The following is a 19,334-nucleotide window of genomic DNA, read 5'->3' as shown; positions in this document are numbered from 1 at the left end:
GTTATAACCCATTTCAGGAACAGACTCCAACCGCACCTCAATTGTCGTCACAGGAGGGCCAACAGTCCCAATCATCGAGAACACGTTGGCAACGGATGTAAAGCATCCTGCACTGCACAACTCTCAGTGAGCCCTGCGTACCAATAACACTATTAACAGTTTCACATTTCCCAGCATGAGCTATGCAAAGAATTTAAGATAAGATAACTATGATTTATCTGGACACTTGATTGTAAATTTTGTAATCATGACCAAAGTACCAAGGATGAAAAAAAATTCCAATGTGATTATGATGTGTAGAGTTTTCATAACAATTCTAACATTCTCACCATATCCTTGTGTGTGACGCTGCAGCCTGTGACTCGCATGAACTCTTCAATGTGTAGCATGAGGCGTATGCAGCCACCAAGCCACTCCTTTATCTTTAACATCAATGATAAAATTATCTCACATATGTGCTAAGAAAGGTAAAAAAAGATGATATAAAAGACTTTACATACTTTGCTGAAGACTATTTTCTCGAAAAATGGCGACGCTTCATTCTGTTTGAACCCTTTCATAAATTGCCAAGTTTGCTGATGACAATTTATCGGTTAAGTATGCATGTAGTAGAAACATGAAAGTTATTAAATAATACAGGTTTATTTAATCTTGTACTAATACTTACTAGCTGTAGCCTTGTAGGCATACTGAAAAAGTTGTTTGGCTATCAGCCCTCCAGACTGAATTTTCTGGTTCATACACCTTCAGTTCATGAGATCCAAAAATCATGGCAAAGCACAAAATGTGATTCGAACTTGATTTGCACCACACCTTTGTACATACGATCATAAATGCGAGGTACACCACAGAATATTGTTGGTTTCATCACTTGCACATCCTCGATCAGATACTTAATGTCCTGTTGAGAAGGTTTTACCTCTTAAATGATGATTAAGGCACAAACAAGACAGAAGTATTCCTCTTGCAATATATAGCTCCATACCTCTTGCCAGAATCCAATGGAGGCACCTTTGGAGATGCAGTAATTCTCAATATGTGAGCTAAAGGAAGATAAGAAAAGCATGAATCATACTCATCCGCCTGCATATGTATTTGGATTTTGGGATATCATTAAACACTGGTATTTGTCAGGTTTTTTATTAGTTGTTGATTATTGCATTTTTTTATGAAATAGTAACTTGTAAACTATAATGAATATTTATGACCAACACATAGTAATATTACTATACAAGTAACATCAGATACCTAATCGTACAAAAATGGATCTAATTAAGAGATTTACCACTTTATATGTTAACTCGAGGAGGTGTTCTGTGGTTGTAAATGATTGTACAAATGTCGTCCATAGTAAACTGGTATACATGATTGTACAAATGTCGTACTTTTGTTTCTTAGGAATTTCGTGGATTTCTTCTCCCTATAGAAATAGCATTGTATGCATCAGACCATGTATGATCTTGCAATGGAGTAGTTTAATAAGAACTCACACTAACCATTGTAGAAAATTCCTACCAAGAAAAGCAAGATGCTCCTAATTGTTCAACTTCCCATTTCAGCTCACTTGTCACATCTGGAAAACAAACAATAGCTGACGTTCACATATAAAGGGAGCAATTAATCGTAAGAAATACTCTCTCCAATCTCTTTTAATTGACCCAGATTTAGTATAACTTTGTACTAAGTTTGAGTCAATTAAAAAGGACCGGAAGAAGAAGGGAATAGCTGATGTCCAAACTCTGGACAGCTATGGTGGTGGGGCAATTTAAAGCTTAAATCCTATTAATAAGAGCATAAATACTTTCATTCTATAAAAAAATTCCATTTTATTTTGATTGAAAAATCAAGCTGATGAGCCATACTATGAAGCTATGGGAGAGAGTCATTGAGCACCGCTTAAGAAGGTTGACAAACGTGACCAAAAACCAATTTGGTTTCATGCCTGGGAGGTCTACCATGGAAGTCATCTTCTTGGTACGGCAGCTGATGGAGAGATACAGAGAGCAAAAGAAGGACCTTCATATGGCGTTCATTGATTTGGAGAAGGCCTATGATAAGATACCTCGGAATGTCATGTGGTGGGCCTTGGAGAAACACAAAATCCCAATAAAGTACATTACCCTCATCAAGGATATGTATGATAATGTTGTGACAAGTGTTCGAACAAGTGATGGTGACACTGATGACTTTCCAATTAGAATAGGGCTACACCAAGGGTCAGCTTTGAGCCCTTATCTTTTTGATTTGGTGATGGATGAGGTCACAAGGGATATACAAGGAGATATCCCATGGTGTATACGGATGATGTGATGCTAGTCGATGATAGCTGAACGGGGCTTAATAGAAAGTTAGAGTTGTGGAGGCGAACTCTAGAATCGAAAGGTTTTAGGCTTAGTAGAACTAAAACTGAATACATGAGGTGCAATTTCAGTTCTACTAGGCCCGAGGAGGGAGAGGTTAGCCTTGATGGGCAGGTGGTACCGGAGAGAGACACTTTTCGATATTTGGGGTCCATGTTGCAGAAGGATGGCGATATCGATGAAGATGTGGGCCACCGAATCAAGGTTGGTTGGATGAACTGGCGCCAACCTTCTGGCGTACTCTGTGACAAGAGAGTGCCACAAAAGCGTTTTATAGGACAGCTATCCGACCTGCGATGTTGTATGGCGCGGAGTGTTGGCCAATGAAGAGACGACATATCCAACAGTTAAGTATAGCAGCGATGCGCATGTTGAGATGGATATGTGGCCACACAAGAAAGGATCGGGTACGGAATGACGATATACGGGAGAGAGTTGGGGTAGCACCGATTGAAGAGAAGCTGGTCCATCGTCTCAGATGGTTTGGACATATCCAACGGAGTCCTCCGGAAGCGCCAGTGCATAGCGGATGACCAAACTAAACATGAGACCGTTAAGAGAGACCTGAAGGTTTGGAATATCGACAAAGATTTAGCCATGGACAGGGATGCGTGGTAGTTAGCTATCCACGTTCCGGAACCATGACTTGGCTTCGAGATCTTATAGGTTTTAACTCTAGTCTATCCCAACTTGTTTGGAATTGAAAGGCTTGATTGTTGTTATTGTTGTTGTATTTTGATTGAAAAAATGTAATTTTAGGGTGAAACTCATTAGAAAAAAAAATTACTTCTATATTGCAATTAAGTCTGGATGTGACTCCAGAAACGAAACATCTCATCGAGTTGGAACATATTTTGACCGATTCTATCTATAACCAACAAAAAAGCATAAGCACCAATAGTCTGAAACTTATAGCATTAAGCTGGAGATCGACCAGGATTTACAACTTTAACCTTGTCCAGACAGTTGATACAAAAGCACTAGCTACTGGCTATTGAGCGATCATTACATCCTAAACTACTTCTGCAGCCTCCGCTGGCACACATATGATACAGTTGAGTTGCTACAGAGATGAGCTGGTACTACCAGGATGTACAATAGTCAAGTCTACCTATCAGCGTCTCAAACTAGTTCCAGAGCTAGCTTCTAGGTCATCATTCTTCATTGTCATAGTCCTCATCCTCTTCTAACCTAGGGTTCGATGACAGTGCAAACTGGATTGGGTCCATGGTCATCTTGCTCATCTCAGGCAGTTGCCAGTCGAGGAAATCCTTGGTCTTCACTTCTTCTTTAGCCGGGGAAACTGAGGGTCCTGCAGGAGCTGCAGCCGCGACTGTCACAGGAGCCGACGGCTGGAACTGCACCGCTACTGTATCCTCCTCATACTCAGTAAGATCTATGTTCAAGTCAATGTTCCTTAAGGAGACCCTGGCATTGCTCAAAGGGGTTGGCTCCCTGGCTTCAGTTGTGTCAGACAAACCATCTCCAATCTCTACCTTTAGGCCTCCTGGCTTGCTAAACTGGCCCTGAGCTAAATCATGGTTTTCGGTCCCCCTCTCTGCTACACGCCCACCACGGCGGCCTCTCCCTCGTCCCCTCCCACGCCCTCTGCCATTGCTTGTTTGGATTGCTGCTTCCTGCATGGTTACAAAACTTTTGTCAGCAAAAGCAGGCCGAAGTTAAAACCCTGACAAGAACTAAGATGTTCATGTATTTAATAACATATGAACTGAACAGCAGGGAGAGTATCAGAGAAAATGGAAGTCATGATGGTCAAACTAAAAAATGCTCACAAAAAGTGCATGTAAGCTGTGTAAATATACACCATACAGAAAGGTATGGATAACAAAGACTTACATTTCTTGTCCGCTTCGATTCCTCCTCACTTTCATCTTCAGCATGTTTCCTGATGACATTTCAGGGGTTACTGAAGTTCATATCAGAGTTCAATTAACCACAATTTGATACCTTACCTTCTTTTGCCAAGCTTATCTTCTGGACTTGCATCAGGTGCACCTAAATCTGGAACTTTGTCGACTACATTCTTCAAGAAATCATACACCTCATAAGTATGGACGCACTCTTTCCTGTAAAATCATAATACTGAATGAGATAATGGGACCATCCAACAAAACAAATGTATTCCTCAAGAAATATACATAATACATATCATGATCAAGAGCTCATTTCTACCACCAGAACAGTCATACCCAAAACCAAAATTGACAACCACGGGACACATGCTTACCTACCTTCATCTTTTAGTTCAAGAACATGTATGAAGATACTTTTACATCATCATTATAAGATGCTGCTAACTTTGGAGTAAATTGGAACAACATATAATAAGATACCAACTATGCCACAAAATTCAGTTCAGCACTAGAAAAAAGGAACTAGGCCATACTCATTCCTCGCAATGTTAATGTGAAAGGTAGAGCAATATCAGTATGTCAAAGCTTCCTTCATATTTGACATTTGTTATACAAGGAAATTTGTTTAGTGAAGCCACAAAATTCAGTTCAGCACTAGAAAAAAGGAACAAGGCCATACTCGTTCCTGGCAATGTTAATGTGAAAGGTAGAGCAATATCAGTATGTTATACAAGGAAATTTGTTTAGTGAAGCCACAAATTGAAAAATAACAGCCAATACAACAACGTAGACGGGGCCAGTGCCATGTTTCAGTGAAAGTGTTATGTTATTAACCATGTGATCTTTGTGGTGTTATTGAGCAACTTGCCCATTGGTATGTTCTCGACTATGTACACTACATGACTTATAGACTACTGCTGTAGAATGAACCTTGACAACAACAAAAAGCAAGAACAATGCATTGTTAAGAAAACTCGAATAGCAAAATGGATAATGCTACTAAGATTCTGCCATACTGAAGTTCAAGTTTTATATCGTAAGATTCTGCCAAACTAAAGTTCAAGTTTTATATCATAATATAAATTATCCATATCCTATTGACTAAGCGTCAAATAAGGTCAAGCAAACTTACAAATGCGATGAACTCACTGTCTTGACCGTTTTTTTAATTGTAATATTATATGTCCTATCACACAAGTCTTGCAAAAACAGCTCCAGTGCTTTGGCTGCAAATCATGGACATCAAAGAAATATGTTAGTTGAAAGTTGAAAGCACATGCATGGTGTGAGTTACAAAAAGAGTTCTTACAAAAACAAACTAGAGAATAGAAGCATGTAGGTGTAGCAACAAGTATTTAGACATCAAGTTACTTTGCTATTGCCTATATAGCTGATGTCTTCCTTTTTTTCGAGGAACCAATAGCTGATGTCAATCTTACATCAACATGCACGTGCCAATACTAATGAATCAGTTAGTTCAAATAAGAGGATGCAATTAAGCTATACCTTGCAATTAATGAAATCTATAGTTCTATACTGCTTGTACGAGTACGAGTCTCATCGATTTTTACATGCACCCGCATTTGTGCATTATGCAACTAAATGGAATGGCTACAATTAAAACTATGACCCACCAGTGTCAACAGTCAAGTATCATTGATTACCCCGTCATTTAATGGTACACTGCTAAGTCGGCTCTTCCCGCAACTGGCGTGTACTCAGAACCCCCACCACAATCCTCAATGGTTCTCATTTAATGTATATGTCCCGCCAGTGTCGAGCGCACTTAATTACTCCACTCAATTAGTGGCCCTAAAGCTGCACCAGCTAAACACCCGTTCTTCCCGCGTCTAGCCTTTTCTCAGATTCCTTTGGCCATCACCACAAATCCCTCCGCTTAACTTAGTGCCATATCTTCTCCTCTACCAAGTTTGACCCTCCAGGAAGTATAACATATAATGAGATGTTCCAAATCAGGAGAACAGAGAAAGCTAAATCATGAAGACATGGCGATAGCCAGGGATAGCATATCACCAAGCTAACAGGGGAGAGATGAGGTGCCTTGTGGAGGAGCCAGTCAGCTCTGACATGAAAATGTAAGGGTGATGCTCCTGTGCATGATGATGTGGAGAACAACTGTGCATGTGTGCAAAAATATACGAAAGAAGGCTTACATTGCTGCTTGGATGTTTGTGAATGCTATGAGGGGGTTTGACATTGAGCCTCTGCTCAAGCTCCCATGGTCACAGGATTCATATTTGCACCTCAGCTATGATGACCCTAGTAGTAAGTTCCTCCTTTTATCAAGAGAAAGATGACTAACATTGTTCTACATCTTCCATACATGTTTTATGGTAAGTACTATTCTCATGTTCAAAATCGAGATCTAGAGTGACCATATATAAAATCATATCATCTTAATAAAACTGCAGTTCAGAGGTTGGATCTTCAAGTGACTGCTACAAATGTTTCATGCTCCATATAGCACCAAGACGACTCTAAAGATAAATTCATGATTTACCCCTGTCAACCTCCCCAAAGGACCAAATATTTCTTCAATTTTGCATATGTTTATTTCACAACGAGAAAGTACAATAGGTAGTAATGTCAGCAGTTATGTTTTGGTTTGGTTTGAATATGCGAATAATTTGGTCTAGCGAAATAAAAGGAATTCATATCGATGGAATATGTTACCAACATTGAAATACGAATAGTAATTAAAACTTTATTTTTCTAAAGAGGTACATCCTAGATGGAACAACATATGTAGCGTATTTTTGTCAATATAAGCTACTAACAAATGGTGAAAAGGAAGTCTGCAACTAATAATAAATAGAGTTAAAAAAAGAAAGTTCTCTAAGAAGTGGCTATAGAGAACTTACACACTAGAACAGGTACAGGTAAAGCAATCTTGCCAACCTCTTCATCTGCTTGCATGATCTTCTTAATCCGAGGCTGTATAACAAATTACAAAAGTAATTTAACATTAGATTGACAGAAGAATGACATGATACCATCTGAAAGACTAGTAAAATTTATAACCTGCCTTTCTACTAAAAAAATGACAACCTAACATCAATAAAAGGCTCACATAGATCATACTCCCTCCGTGCACTAATATAAGATGTTTTAGATACTTAGCTAGACTAGATACAAACTGAAAGGAGTGAACCAATATACTAAAAGTAGACTAGATACAACCTAAAGTTGATGAATCAATCAAATCGCTACAATGTCATACAATACTGCATGGAGGGAGTAGTTATGATTGCGGTATACTACAATGCAAATGGCCAGCAATATTATTTTAACGGAAAAGGATGTGACAGCTGTAGTATTCACATGTGATTATAAGCATTGGTCCAAGCATATGAAGGAAGGAGATTCTCCTAGTCCATTGTGAAAGAAAAGGTTAACAAAGAGTGTATCTCCATATCTTGTACAAGAACTTCAGTATCACGGGGATTCAATTGTACAGCAAACATATGCAATCAGAATGCTGGCATCTCCTCCCAAAGATGGACTAAACAACAGCTTTGGGAATTTTCCTTGCTTTGAATTAGATATTAATTCTGGAATTTATACTACTTATTACTTTTATCAACTGTACACAGCTTTAACCTACTGGTGTAGATCAGATGGTTAAGCAGTAGAATCCTATTCGGCCTATTTACCATTTGGATATATACTACAAAATGATAAACAGCACTAACTTGTCGATTCAGAAGCTTTCCTGCCACTATATAGAGAAATGTGTATTGGTCTAAACAACAATGAAACAGATTGATAGCTACAAAAGAAATTGCACGATTGATTCCATAATGTTAGGTCGTTTTGGGCACTTTGCACTAACAATTCCTCTCCTCATTTTATATAGGAAGAAGGTAGAAGCATAGCCCGGTAAGCAGGAATAACAGCTCATGCACAGCAGCCCAATTTGAAAGGAATTGAACCATAACCTACAAATGCTAAAGCTACTACACCCCCACTACCCGAGCTACAGAGCAAAATAGGAAACACTGCAGAAGATCTCGAGTTGATCTCCTCTGGAGACAAGTAAGCCACATCCGCCGCAGTTAACCTATCATTCCTGAAAATACTCATATTGGTATAACAGTGCTATTCAATAAATCATGTTCATCTTTTTTCAGTAAATAGTGAGTGCAACTACTCTAGGTTTCCTTCGTACCTTACAGAAGGAACCTACCTGTCGTTGAACAAAAAGAGCTTAACCCAAGGAATTTAAACATAACTAATTATGCAAGCATACAACAAACTGATCCTGATTTTCAATTAAAATAAATAGGTCACACGAAGGCACTCTTGTCCACGCTAAAACCATACTATCAAAACATTAACAAGGCGTAATCTCAACAATCAAGGATTTGCATGCATCCACTGGCTACCTCTACATCACATTTACCAATTAGATGGAATGGCTAAATATTTGCAATACGGCCATGGAAGAAGCCGCCCACAAAATCACACCCATCTATAAGGACCAAGCGAAGGGCTAAAAATTCTAATCGTGCTACACAACCCACATATAAATAATATTTAGCAATTGGCGCCCAAATATTCATCGAGAGGGTGCATCTACCAAGGACAACAAAGGAGAGTGCATCCACTGTCTACCTCTACAGCATGTTTACCAATTAGATCGAATGGCTAAAGATTTGTGATATGGCCATGGAAGAAGCCGCCCACAAAATCACGCCCATCTATAAGGACGAAGCAAACAAAGGGCAAGCACAAGCGAACCGCTATAAATTCTAATCGTGCTGCACAAACCACATATAATAATATTTAGCAACTGCTCCCAAATATTCATCTAGAGGGTGCATCTACCAAGCCTAACAAAGGAGAGCACGCACATGAACAGGCTAAAAATTCTAATCGTGCGGCACAATCCAGATATAATATTTAGCGATTGCACCAAAAAATTCCTCGAGGGGCAGGCGCATCTACCAAACCCAACAAAGGAGAGACATACGAGAAGTCCATTACCCACCATATTAATTAACAAAACCGCAAGTGACGCAAATACAGGATGAGCACGCACACAAAAAAATCGCGTATCATCTAGCCATATACTCGCGAAACCTCAATCGGCGGCGCGTATAGCGGGCATCAATCCGAGCCTACGCGAGAAATTTTACGGAAACAACAATAAATAAACTCGCGGGAACATAGCGGGGAAACCATCGCCGTACGTACCGCGGGGAAGCGGGTGTCGAGCTTCTTCCTCATGGCGGCGTCGAGCGGGCGGCGGCGGCGCCGGCGGCGTCGGAGTCGGAGAGAGCGCGGCGGGTGGCGGTGGGATCGGCGTCGGGGGGAGCATCGGATCGGCGGAGGAGGGAAGCGCGATACATTAAATAGCGAGCGAGTCGGGATAGATCCTCTGCGATTTGGGGGATTTAGGGTTTCCGTTATCCGTCTGACCCTTTTACTTTTCGGAACAAAAATAATTAAAAAAAACTAAACAAAATTCCCACAAACAGCGCCCGCAGGAAGCGAGCTCTGGGGCCCGCGGCGTGGACCCGGTGTATGGGCCTGGCCACGCGTGCGCCGCTCGAACGGTGGGGTGATGTGGAGGGTCTACGGGGCGGGGATGGACCTGGTCCGCGGAGGTGGTTCTGCGGTTGGTAGGCTCCGCGCGATGTGGGGGCCCACGTGGTTTGACGACCGTCCCGTCCGTCTCTATCCCGGGTGAGGTGGACCCCACGTTCTGGCTGGTTCCTGGCGCTCCCTCTTTCCACCGTCCGATCCCAAACCAACGGCGGGATCCGGCGGTTTCCTTCCTGGCCTTCCCTGCGATTGCGATTTGCGAACCATCCATTTTTTTGGCCTTAGGTGGAACAACCGTGAAATTTTAGCTCTGTTTTGGAGTTGATCGTCTCCTTTCTTTATGTTAGCATAGGGAAAATAGTTCAAATTTTGCTACTTCCGTTCCCTCTCCAAACTCCCTCATATGTCAATGGGTGATCTTTAGTTAATATAGATGAAAATATTACAGACATTTACGCCTCGCTAGCCATGTTCAGTCAACCATTACCAATTTCAGATGACGTCAAAAGGTGGCGCCAAATTATTATGCTAAGTCGGAAAAAAGGCACGAGTAAAGAAGGCATAGATGGCTCAATGAGCGTCGATGCCTTGTCGTTGCGTGCTTCCTCTTTAAGTGTTTCCGTCTTTGTCTTTAATTTGGGCCACCTATGGCACTTGTGTAGTCGTGTGCCATTTTGGTAATACTTTTTGTAAGAGTAAATGATGTGTGCGGTACATACACCTGTTACGAGAGAGGGGTACAATCTATAAAACCTCGAAACGATGCTTTATAATGCATAAGTTAATATTTTGATTTTTGTTCGACAAACATCCGATGAGAGAGGAAACGGTATGAGTTGAGCGGGAGAGAAGCAAGCGAATGTGTTGACTTCCATTTTTTGACAACTACTTTGAAGAAAGAAGTTATTACCTTAGGTTTGCATAAGGACTACATGCAATTTTGGTCGGAGTATATATGTTGAAGTGGATAACTTGGCGCTTTGTGGTTGGATGTGCAATAATTTTTGATCAGTTTGTCGGTTTGTGTGATGACCTGGGGCAACTTATAACGAGATATTGGTGGGTGATGAGGCAGGCCATTGGCGGAAAGCTCATTGAATGACTTTGGATAAGATGATTAAACCAAATATCTACGGAAAAGGCGGTTTTTGGGATATAAGGGTGTTCGACCAAGCTCTTTAACCACCACATGCTTGGTGATTAATTGAGTATCATAAAAGCCTTTGTGTGCTAGTATTCCAAAAGCTAAATATTTCATTGTAAGGACACATTAATTGTTTTGATATAATGCCTTAAATCGTGATCTCGAAATCCAAAAATAGACATGATGAATAGATATTGGTTTAAAAATTAAAAAAATTAAGAGAGACAACATACTATGACGAGTAAATCCGAAGATGTTGGTAAAGCAAACCGTTCAAGACTATGTTGGAATTCAGATCTTATATAGTCAGCGACAAAAGAATGAAAGGAATCAACAACAAGATCGGTCTACCTAGTGTCGGATGTTGAATAGGTTTTACACATTAGAACTTCATTTTTAATTGGAGAGGATTTCCTAGCATGTCACTGTGAGAAAAGATAATATGGTTTCTATAAAAATGAGTATGAAAAATAACCATAGAATTACAAATAAAACTCAAATCAAGAGGCAGCAAGCAACAATCATGGAAGGGAAAATGATACTTTGGAAAACAAAAGTAGAAGTGCTCGGTTGAAAACTTGCTGTCCAAGAGCCCATTGTTGACAAACAAGCATTGACACCATACACTACCTGCATAGAGTGTATGATATGGTTTACTTGCTTCTCAAATTGGTATTGATTCTCCCGGTGGCGACCGCAAGTGTTGAAAGAGTGTTTTCTGCAATGACTTTAGTGAAAACAAAGTTAAGAAATAAGATGAGTGATAGTCTTTTGGATGATTGTCTAGTTACATACATTGAGCGGGATATTTTCTTCGAAGTGGATGAAGATAATATAATCGAGACTTTCATGTCCTTAAGGAAGCGTAGGCCAGATAAGTAGTAATGTAAGTTTCTTTTCTGCATATTTCAGATTATAAGTGTGATAATCAATGATAATATTAGCTGAATAACTGTGTCCACTTGCCAGATTATCCCTCGTCACACTAATGTTAAATCTGTTGAAGTTGTTGTTTCCTAGAAGTACTCAAAAGTACGGAAACTCGAAAGGGAGGCTCTATAATGCTTTCCATTAGATATTATTTATTGCTTCTATACCATTTTACAATGAAAATTGTATAATTAATTATTGATTTGAGAATTCGTTTTCTCAAAAATGCCATAAATTTTTGGAGCGGCATAACCATTAGCAAAATCCTAGGTCCACCACTGGATTGAAGCAAATATGAAAATAGCGGGATTGTGCATTAGATAAATATTATAATCCATGGTTTGTTGGTTTGCAAGATTAATATATCAGGTAATGGTGTTGCTCATGATTTGGCAAAGTTTGGTCATAGCGTGTGGAGTTGGGGTGTGTTGGAAAGATAGGTCCTGGCCCGCGTGTGGTGTGTTGGACAATGGACACGGTTTTGCGAGATGCAGTTTAAACTTTTCATATATTTTCTTGCTTTTCTTTGGCGCTTTGCTGAAGAACCTGCACGTGAAATCTTCTATGCCCCTATGGCTATGGTCACGTTAACAATGAGAGTCCTTAAGAAGATAATGAAATTAAAAGCGCAAACTCCAAATGATGATCGAGCTACAGTGATCTTGTTTTTCAGGAAAAAATAGAACTTTACTTTTCCACTTCATAAAATTCTGAAGAAATACAAGTACAAATATATTAATACCTAGTATTTGTGTTTAAATTTCCATCAAATTATCTATTAAATGTTGTCTATAAAAAAATGTGAAGAACAAAATTGAGTTCTGTTACCTATATTGAGCCACATTTTTCTTATTTTTATGTACCCCAATATACAAAGCAGATATATTCATGTTTGTAGAAAATATCTATACGTTAGCTGTGAAAAAATCAGTTTATTCAAAACTTTTAAATACAATTTTCATTTTCTTTCAAAACACCAGGCTCCTAAGCTCTAAATCGGCGCACTCAATTAAAAGGGAAAATATTTCCACGAAAAACAGGGCAAACCTACTGTTTCCAAAGCTCCCAATGTCTAAAATCTGCATAGGTTTCCAAATTTCAGTTCAGAATCAGATGTTCAGACATTATTTACGTGGATTGTATCAGGTGGGGAAATACATTGTCTAACATGAGTTGTTATATTGTTAAAAAACAAAACTGTATGAGAAAAAGAACAAGTAAATAATCAAGCTAGAATCAATCCGCCCCCGTAACTTTGAGATTCAAATGGCAATTAACACCTCACAATTACAACAACATGAGCTCTATCCAGCACCTAGCTGAAAGCAGCAAATCGTAACATGCCAAGCAGCGCAGGCTGCTCACATCTCAACCGGGACCCTCTTGTACAGCTCCTCCTTCTCCAGGCGCGGCTTGGCGACAGTCTGCAGCGGCGTGCCCATGAACGTGACAAGCCCAGGGGACTCCATCATATTAACATCCTCTGGCCTGGTGCCCTCCGGCAGAGACCATTCAAAATGGTGCAGGAGGTGCCCGATCATGGAGGCGACGAGATTGATCCCGAGCTGCGCACCAGGACACACCCTCCGCCCAGCGCCGAAGGGCAGCACCCTGAAGTCACTGCCCTTGATGTCGATGCTCTCCTCCAAGAAGCGCTCGGGCCTGAACTCCAGTGGGTTGTTCCACACCTTGGGGTCGCGGGCAATCGCCCACACATTCACCATGACATTGGCGCCCTTGGGGATGTTGTAGCCGCCGACCTTGACGCTCGTGCTGGCCTTGTGGGGCAGCATGAGAGGCGTCGGCGGGTGCAGACGGAGAGACTCCTTGACGACAGCTAGCAGGTAGGGCAGGTTTTGGAAGTCTGTCTCCAACATGACACGGTCACGGCCAACGACACTGTCCAGCTCCTCTTGCAGCTTCTTCTGCACCCTGGGGTTCCTGACCAGCTCTGCCATGGCCCACTCGACTGATATGACTGTTGTGTCCATTCCAGCAGTGATCATGTCCTGAACATAAGCAACAGATATTGGGACGGTAAGAGCTAAGAACTCACATAAGGCCCAATGAGATTATCTGGGTTGCAGGTTCAGTAAATAGCATATATCATGTACTTCCATAGTATTGATTTGCCGGTATGAACAAGTTTTACATGAAAATTTTAGCATATGCAGCTGCAAGAGAGGAAACTGACAAGGCATACAGTGACCAAAAGTTAGGTGAATAGCCTATGAACCTTTGTAAAGCATTTTTGGTAAGTAGTTGAATTATTGTAACGATAAAGCACTACCTAATTTCCAACTCGAAAGTAAACACACATTTTCCAATTCCAGCATCTTACACCAACCTTGAGACAGTGGCATCTCACCTAAACTTATCTACTAAATCTGGCTAAACTTAATAAGGTTGTCCTTGATCCATAAATAAATCGATGCAATAAAATCAATATAGCATTTGTGCAAAGAATGGAAGAACTATGTCAGCACTGATATGCTAGTTCCATGTTCAAAATTAGCAGGGCATCTCATCTGAAACTAAAAGGAAAAGAGAATATAGGAAGATAAATTAATAAGATTTAAAGGGACATCCAACATACCCATAGAAGTCCAAAAACTGTGTCATCACTAAGGTCATACTGTTCTCTGAGAGTGAACAGTGCATCCACAAAGTGCTGCTTGGCACCACTCTCCTTGAGGGCCTTTGCATGCTCTTCTATGATCTTCTTCGTCAGATGATCCCTTCTCTCATTGTGGGTGTTGTAAAGCTCCTCATTAAGTGGACAGAGCCATCTCAAGTACCAAATGTATTCAGCAACTGAGAGGGATGCACCAATTTTGATCCCGTTGTTGACAATAATCTTGAACTCCTGCCCTTCTTCGTCAATATCACCATTTGCATTCATGAACCGCTTCCCAAAAGCTAGCCTTGTTATATTGTTGAAGGAAACCATAGCAAGGTAATTCCTCACTACCAATGGCTTTCCTTCATTACCTGAAAACCATATGAATAGTTAATTTAGAACTCGATAGACAATACAGTTGGGCAAGAGTGGAAGCTGATTTACGGATTGAATCGATTAAGTAATAAAAACTGCTTCACCACGTGGTTCGACGCGCATTCCAGAAAAAAACATGAACTATTCCACTATCATATGTCATGCCGGCTATGCTATCTTTCCATTATGTAAGTCTAGCTCATGAATTAAATTATGCCAAAAACATAACATAGCATAAAAGCAAGGGCATAACCAATTCATGTTTTCCACGACAAAAACAAAAACCTATACATCGCAGCAAAGGATCCATGCAGTATCCAGTTTAACACAAACTATCCCTCGTACTAGAGAATAAAGTTAATTTGCAGATTTCTTCTAACTTCTGGGTAGCTGCTAGTTTATATTCCTATAGTAAATCAACATATATCAGAGAGTCGTCTATGCTAGAAGACTACATTCACATGGATTTGCTACATTTATACTGCAACATACATTGAATATGAAATAAAATGCAATGCCAGATGCATGTTGAAGATGCATGTTGAAGAAAGAAAAGGGTCCATAATTAGTTGAAAATAAATAACAGGGCTGAGGTAAAACTAAAAGGAGGAAAGCATGAAATGTCAATTAATTAATCTAGCATATTCCTGATGAGATACAAACATGCATTTGAGCATTTGGAGCATATTGTGCAGTACAATAGCTTAAAACAACTTGTAATTTGTGCACGTGCCACCGACCACTGACCATCAATGAGATATAATAGGCAGGATGTGTTGCCACATTTTATGTCTGATGCACACTAAGCATCCCACTTTACTTACTGAACAAAAATTACTTGCCATGTCAACATGCTAGTACCATGATAAAATATTTGACATACGGACTTCCAATTTTTTTTGGACTTGTGATATCAATTAACTCGATGAAATGATGTTCTGGAATAACTGCTCTTAATCAGATATCAATAGCCCAAATACCGTAGTAATAAGACTGCCTAAGGAATAAAGGCTGTACTGATTGCAGTCCAAGTCACATCTGAAGCTATCATCAATCTGATCCATTTTAGTACTTGTACCAGTATAGGCCCATTGCTATTTAAAAACTCAGTTTGTCAGACAAATCAAGCTATATGATTTTTGGACATATAAAACCATGGTATTGTTGCCAAACAGAACAAGGCAGGTTACTCCTAAACTCACAACTAATAAATTTCTCCCAAATGGCACGCCTTTAATTACATCGATTCTGTAGAAAAATGGACCTACATCCTTTGCATTGGTGAAACAGAAAGAGAAGATAAAATTAGCCCTCCACATATGTTATATGTGGCCATGATATTCAAGTCAAGATTTCCGGCTTAGCTAAACAGGCATTACGCCACAAGAGAATGCTTGACCTTAAATAGTACTCCCTCCGTTCTTTTTTAATTGACTCAAATTTAGTACAAAGTTGTACTAAATCTGAGTCAATTAAAGAGACCGGAGGGGGTAGTGTCATTCAGAATGGCCCATTGGTCGTTACAATGAGGAGAATGCCTCCAAAATGGCAGTCTCTATCAAGTAGCAGATCCTGTGCCCGACGCTAGTACACAATAAGATAAACTGCTCTACCAAGAACCATTAGTGGCGTCGAAGAGCCTGAACTAACAGTGACACGGAAAGCAACAAACTGTCCTAACTTTAAGCTTCAATGGCATGTATAATCACATCTCTGTGTGCACTAAGTCTCATGTGAACTACGGTCTACTTAATATTACTTTTTTACGCTAATGGCAGGAGCGCTGCATTTGCATTATATAAGAGGGAAAACATTGCTAAAGAGCACTGCCTAATGGCAGGTCTACTGCATAACTTGCAACCACCATGAGCATGGGGAGATCAAGTCTGCGCTGCGGATTAATAAAAAGAACTCAACGCCTGTCGTCCGCTTTGGAGTTGACCAATGATGTCTTACTGGTGTCATGGTCACCTACATTATTGTTTTCAAGTGCGTCTTAACTATGCTGCAACTCTGACAACGTGCTTGCCATGTGCCCACTCAACAGGGATGCACCCCGTGTGAGGCATTCCGACAGATAGACTCCGTTTACAATTGGTCCTGCAGGGCATTCTGAAACAACTAAGAGTTCTTGTGGGCACGGTCTTCAACACGAGGGACCAATCCGTCACCAAACACACTATGCACGAGTAGGAGACCACTCGCCTAACGATCCTTCGGACCAAAGATAGCTCTACATTATTGCAGCAACCACCCTCGCTTTATCCAAAATTTCATAGTAATGTATTGTGAAGGACAGGGAAAAGGAAAAGGCGCGATCTGGGTTTTGCTTACCGGCGGTGGAGGCGCGGTGGACGGACTCGACCATGGCGGTGACCTCGTCCTCCCGGATGGGTCGCAGCGCCTCGAGCCTCTTCTGCGTGAACAGCTCGAGGTTGCAGAGCTTGCGCACCTTGATGTAGTGCGGGCCGTAGTCGGCCCAGATGAGGTCCTGGCCGTCGCGGCTGAAGCGCTGCGTGGAGCGGTTGCGGGGCCGGTCGGCGAGCTGCTGGTCGTGCTCCTTGAGCACGGCCTTGGCGAGGTCGGAGGTGGAGACGACGACGGTGAGCGAGGAGCCGAACCAGACGGAGATGATGGGCCCGTAGCGGCCCGCCCACTCCTGGAAGCAGCGGCAGCGCACCGGCTTGATCTGCCGCAGGTTGCCCACCACGGGCCACGCGCGCGGGCCCGGCGGGAGCCGGCCCAGGCGGAGCCGGTCGAGGAGGGCCAGCGAGATCGGGATCGCCACCAGCGCGAGCGCGAAGGGGAGCAGCGCGGCCACGTCCATGGTGGTGGCTGTGGCTCTGCGTTTCTGGTCGGAGTTGGTGGAGACGGTGGTGGTGCTGGTGGCGCTGGCTGACTTTATACGGTGGAAGCGGACCGGGGGCGGTTGGTGGTAGGTGAGTGGGGTCGGAGACGCAGACTGAGCTGAGCTTGCTTCTTCTGGATTCTATATTGGGCTGCAGTAGTGGATTAGTAGTACAGTAGTACCATCCATGACGCCGCCAGTTTGTTCTAGCTTCTACTAAATCTTTCAGTAATTCAAATTGTAACAATTTGCTGCGCAAATCCACACTGGTAGAGGAAGTATTTCAGTCTTTGCGGCAATGTCAGTGTGTGACAATGGTTTATTGTTTTTTTTCTCGAGGAAGGGAGTTGATGCAAAGAGTTGTGATGTTTGTTTTTGTTTTTGCTGTAAATTCAGACTGTGAGCAGAGCTCACCAACCACCGGGAGAAACCAGGTGCTGCTGCTGATTTCATTTCAGGAGCCCGCTGAAACCATTGGACACGTTGACTAAAACGTCAGACATCGCCAAACTATACCGTCTCTGCTTCTGCTAGTTATTTTTATAAAAGAAGTCGCCTAGTAGTAGTAGTACTATGATTCAGATTGCAATTGAACCAAATCTAAATCGATATTTTTTCTGTTCTTTTTGCTACTTGCGGAATTTCTTCATCCCCATGTGTGTTCCCGTGGGCCTGATTCCTGTGGGACGCGCGGGTCGGTCACTGGCCTGACTCACTGCTATCCCGTGCTTTGGTACGTGGTCTCTCCTCTCACGAACGCCCCGACACCTTGGTCCAAGTTTCTATGCTTCACCTGGACCGGAGCCGAGCTGCAGGTCAGTTTCAGCCACCAAACGCTCTTGCTTAGGGCATCTTCACCGGGCGACGGTATTTCATCAGACTCTAAATTGCCGACACGCGTTCGTTTGCGTCGTCATCTGGTGGAGCGAAAATGACTGCTTGTGTTCGGTATTTGTTTGCGTCTGGGGTATCTTCAGCGGCTCGACATATTTGCGCATCGGTATTAATTGGGATGTTTCAAAACAACAAAATAAATAGGTTCAACGAAGTCTTGGTTATTACGTCCAAATTTTTAAACATCTACATGAAAATAAGATGATATTCATCTAGGCATTGTCTTTATGGCCAGTCAATGCTCACTGATCCTCAATCAGATCACTCTGTAGATGTTTCGATCTGATCTTGTCAGTAACTTCTACATTCATATGTAGATACTCATCCTACGATAATGCCCCAGGGATTGGCGCAATCAGCTCACCTTGAAAATCCCATTGGTGCTCATTGCATCCATCAGGATGCTCGTTCTCAACGATCATATTGTGCATGATCACGCAGGATGTCATGACCTCATGCATGGTCTTCAGCGACCATGTTCTTGCCGGGTGACGGAAAATTGCCCACCGAGCTTGGAGCACACCAAATCCTCGCTCTCTTCCATCTTAGCAAACCTCTTTGTCTTCTCCGTGTTTGGATTACGGACAATCTTCACCAGTGTGGCCCAGTCAGGGTAGATGCCATCAGCAAGATAATATGACTTGTCATATGCATTTCCATTTACCTCGTAGCTCACCCGGGGAGTTTCGCCTTGCATAAGCCTGTTGAAAACTGGTGATCG

The 19,334-nt window shown here is 41.7% G+C and overlaps 2 protein-coding genes and 1 pseudogene across 2 annotated transcripts; all 3 read right to left on the bottom strand.

Moving 5' to 3' along the window:
* Positions 1-2,022, bottom strand: part of LOC124648533 — a 5,085-nt pseudogene extending 3,063 nt beyond the window's left edge.
* A 1,226-nt stretch (positions 2,023-3,248) lies between these two features.
* Positions 3,249-9,526, bottom strand: LOC124707438 (dr1-associated corepressor-like). Its single transcript, XM_047239092.1, has 6 exons — positions 9,452-9,526; positions 7,117-7,189; positions 5,367-5,460; positions 4,334-4,447; positions 4,218-4,266; positions 3,249-3,997 (listed from the first exon to the last, which is right to left on the bottom strand). The coding sequence occupies exons 1-6, from the start codon at positions 9,482-9,484 to the stop codon at positions 3,515-3,517; spliced, it is 846 nt and encodes a 281-aa protein (XP_047095048.1). The 5' UTR covers positions 9,485-9,526; the 3' UTR covers positions 3,249-3,514.
* Positions 9,527-13,003: 3,477 nt separating this feature from the next.
* On the bottom strand, positions 13,004-17,713 carry LOC124707437 (cytochrome P450 98A1). The gene is made up of 3 exons (XM_047239091.1): positions 17,206-17,713; positions 14,473-14,867; positions 13,004-13,885 (listed from the first exon to the last, which is right to left on the bottom strand). The coding sequence occupies exons 1-3, from the start codon at positions 17,696-17,698 to the stop codon at positions 13,238-13,240; spliced, it is 1,536 nt and encodes a 511-aa protein (XP_047095047.1). The 5' UTR covers positions 17,699-17,713; the 3' UTR covers positions 13,004-13,237.
* Between the last annotated feature and the right edge of the window lie 1,621 nt (positions 17,714-19,334).

This window comes from Lolium rigidum, chromosome 4, assembly GCF_022539505.1.
Source record: "Lolium rigidum isolate FL_2022 chromosome 4, APGP_CSIRO_Lrig_0.1, whole genome shotgun sequence".
Lineage (NCBI taxonomy): Eukaryota > Viridiplantae > Streptophyta > Magnoliopsida > Poales > Poaceae > Lolium > Lolium rigidum.
This window is presented reverse-complemented; position numbering and strand designations above follow the sequence as displayed.

What these genes read in the sequence shown, in the direction of transcription:
- LOC124707438 (XM_047239092.1), bottom strand. Translation starts at nt 9,484, where the DNA reads ATGAGGAAGAAGCTCGACACCCGCTTCCCCGCG. An exon ending in TCGACACCCGCTTCCCCGCG is followed by an intron (nt 7,190 to 9,451) that starts GTACGTACGGCG and finishes TTTGTTATACAG; the next exon opens with CCTCGGATTAAGAAGATCAT. An exon ending in ACAGTGAGTTCATCGCATTT is followed by an intron (nt 4,448 to 5,366) that starts GTAAGTTTGCTT and finishes ATGATTTTACAG; the next exon opens with GAAAGAGTGCGTCCATACTT.
- LOC124707437 (XM_047239091.1), bottom strand. Translation starts at nt 17,698, where the DNA reads ATGGACGTGGCCGCGCTGCTCCCCTTCGCGCTCGCGCTGGTGGCGATC. An exon ending in CCACCGCGCCTCCACCGCCG is followed by an intron (nt 14,868 to 17,205) that starts GTAAGCAAAACC and finishes TATGGTTTTCAG; the next exon opens with GTAATGAAGGAAAGCCATTG. An exon ending in CAGTTTTTGGACTTCTATGG is followed by an intron (nt 13,886 to 14,472) that starts GTATGTTGGATG and finishes GCTTATGTTCAG; the next exon opens with GACATGATCACTGCTGGAAT.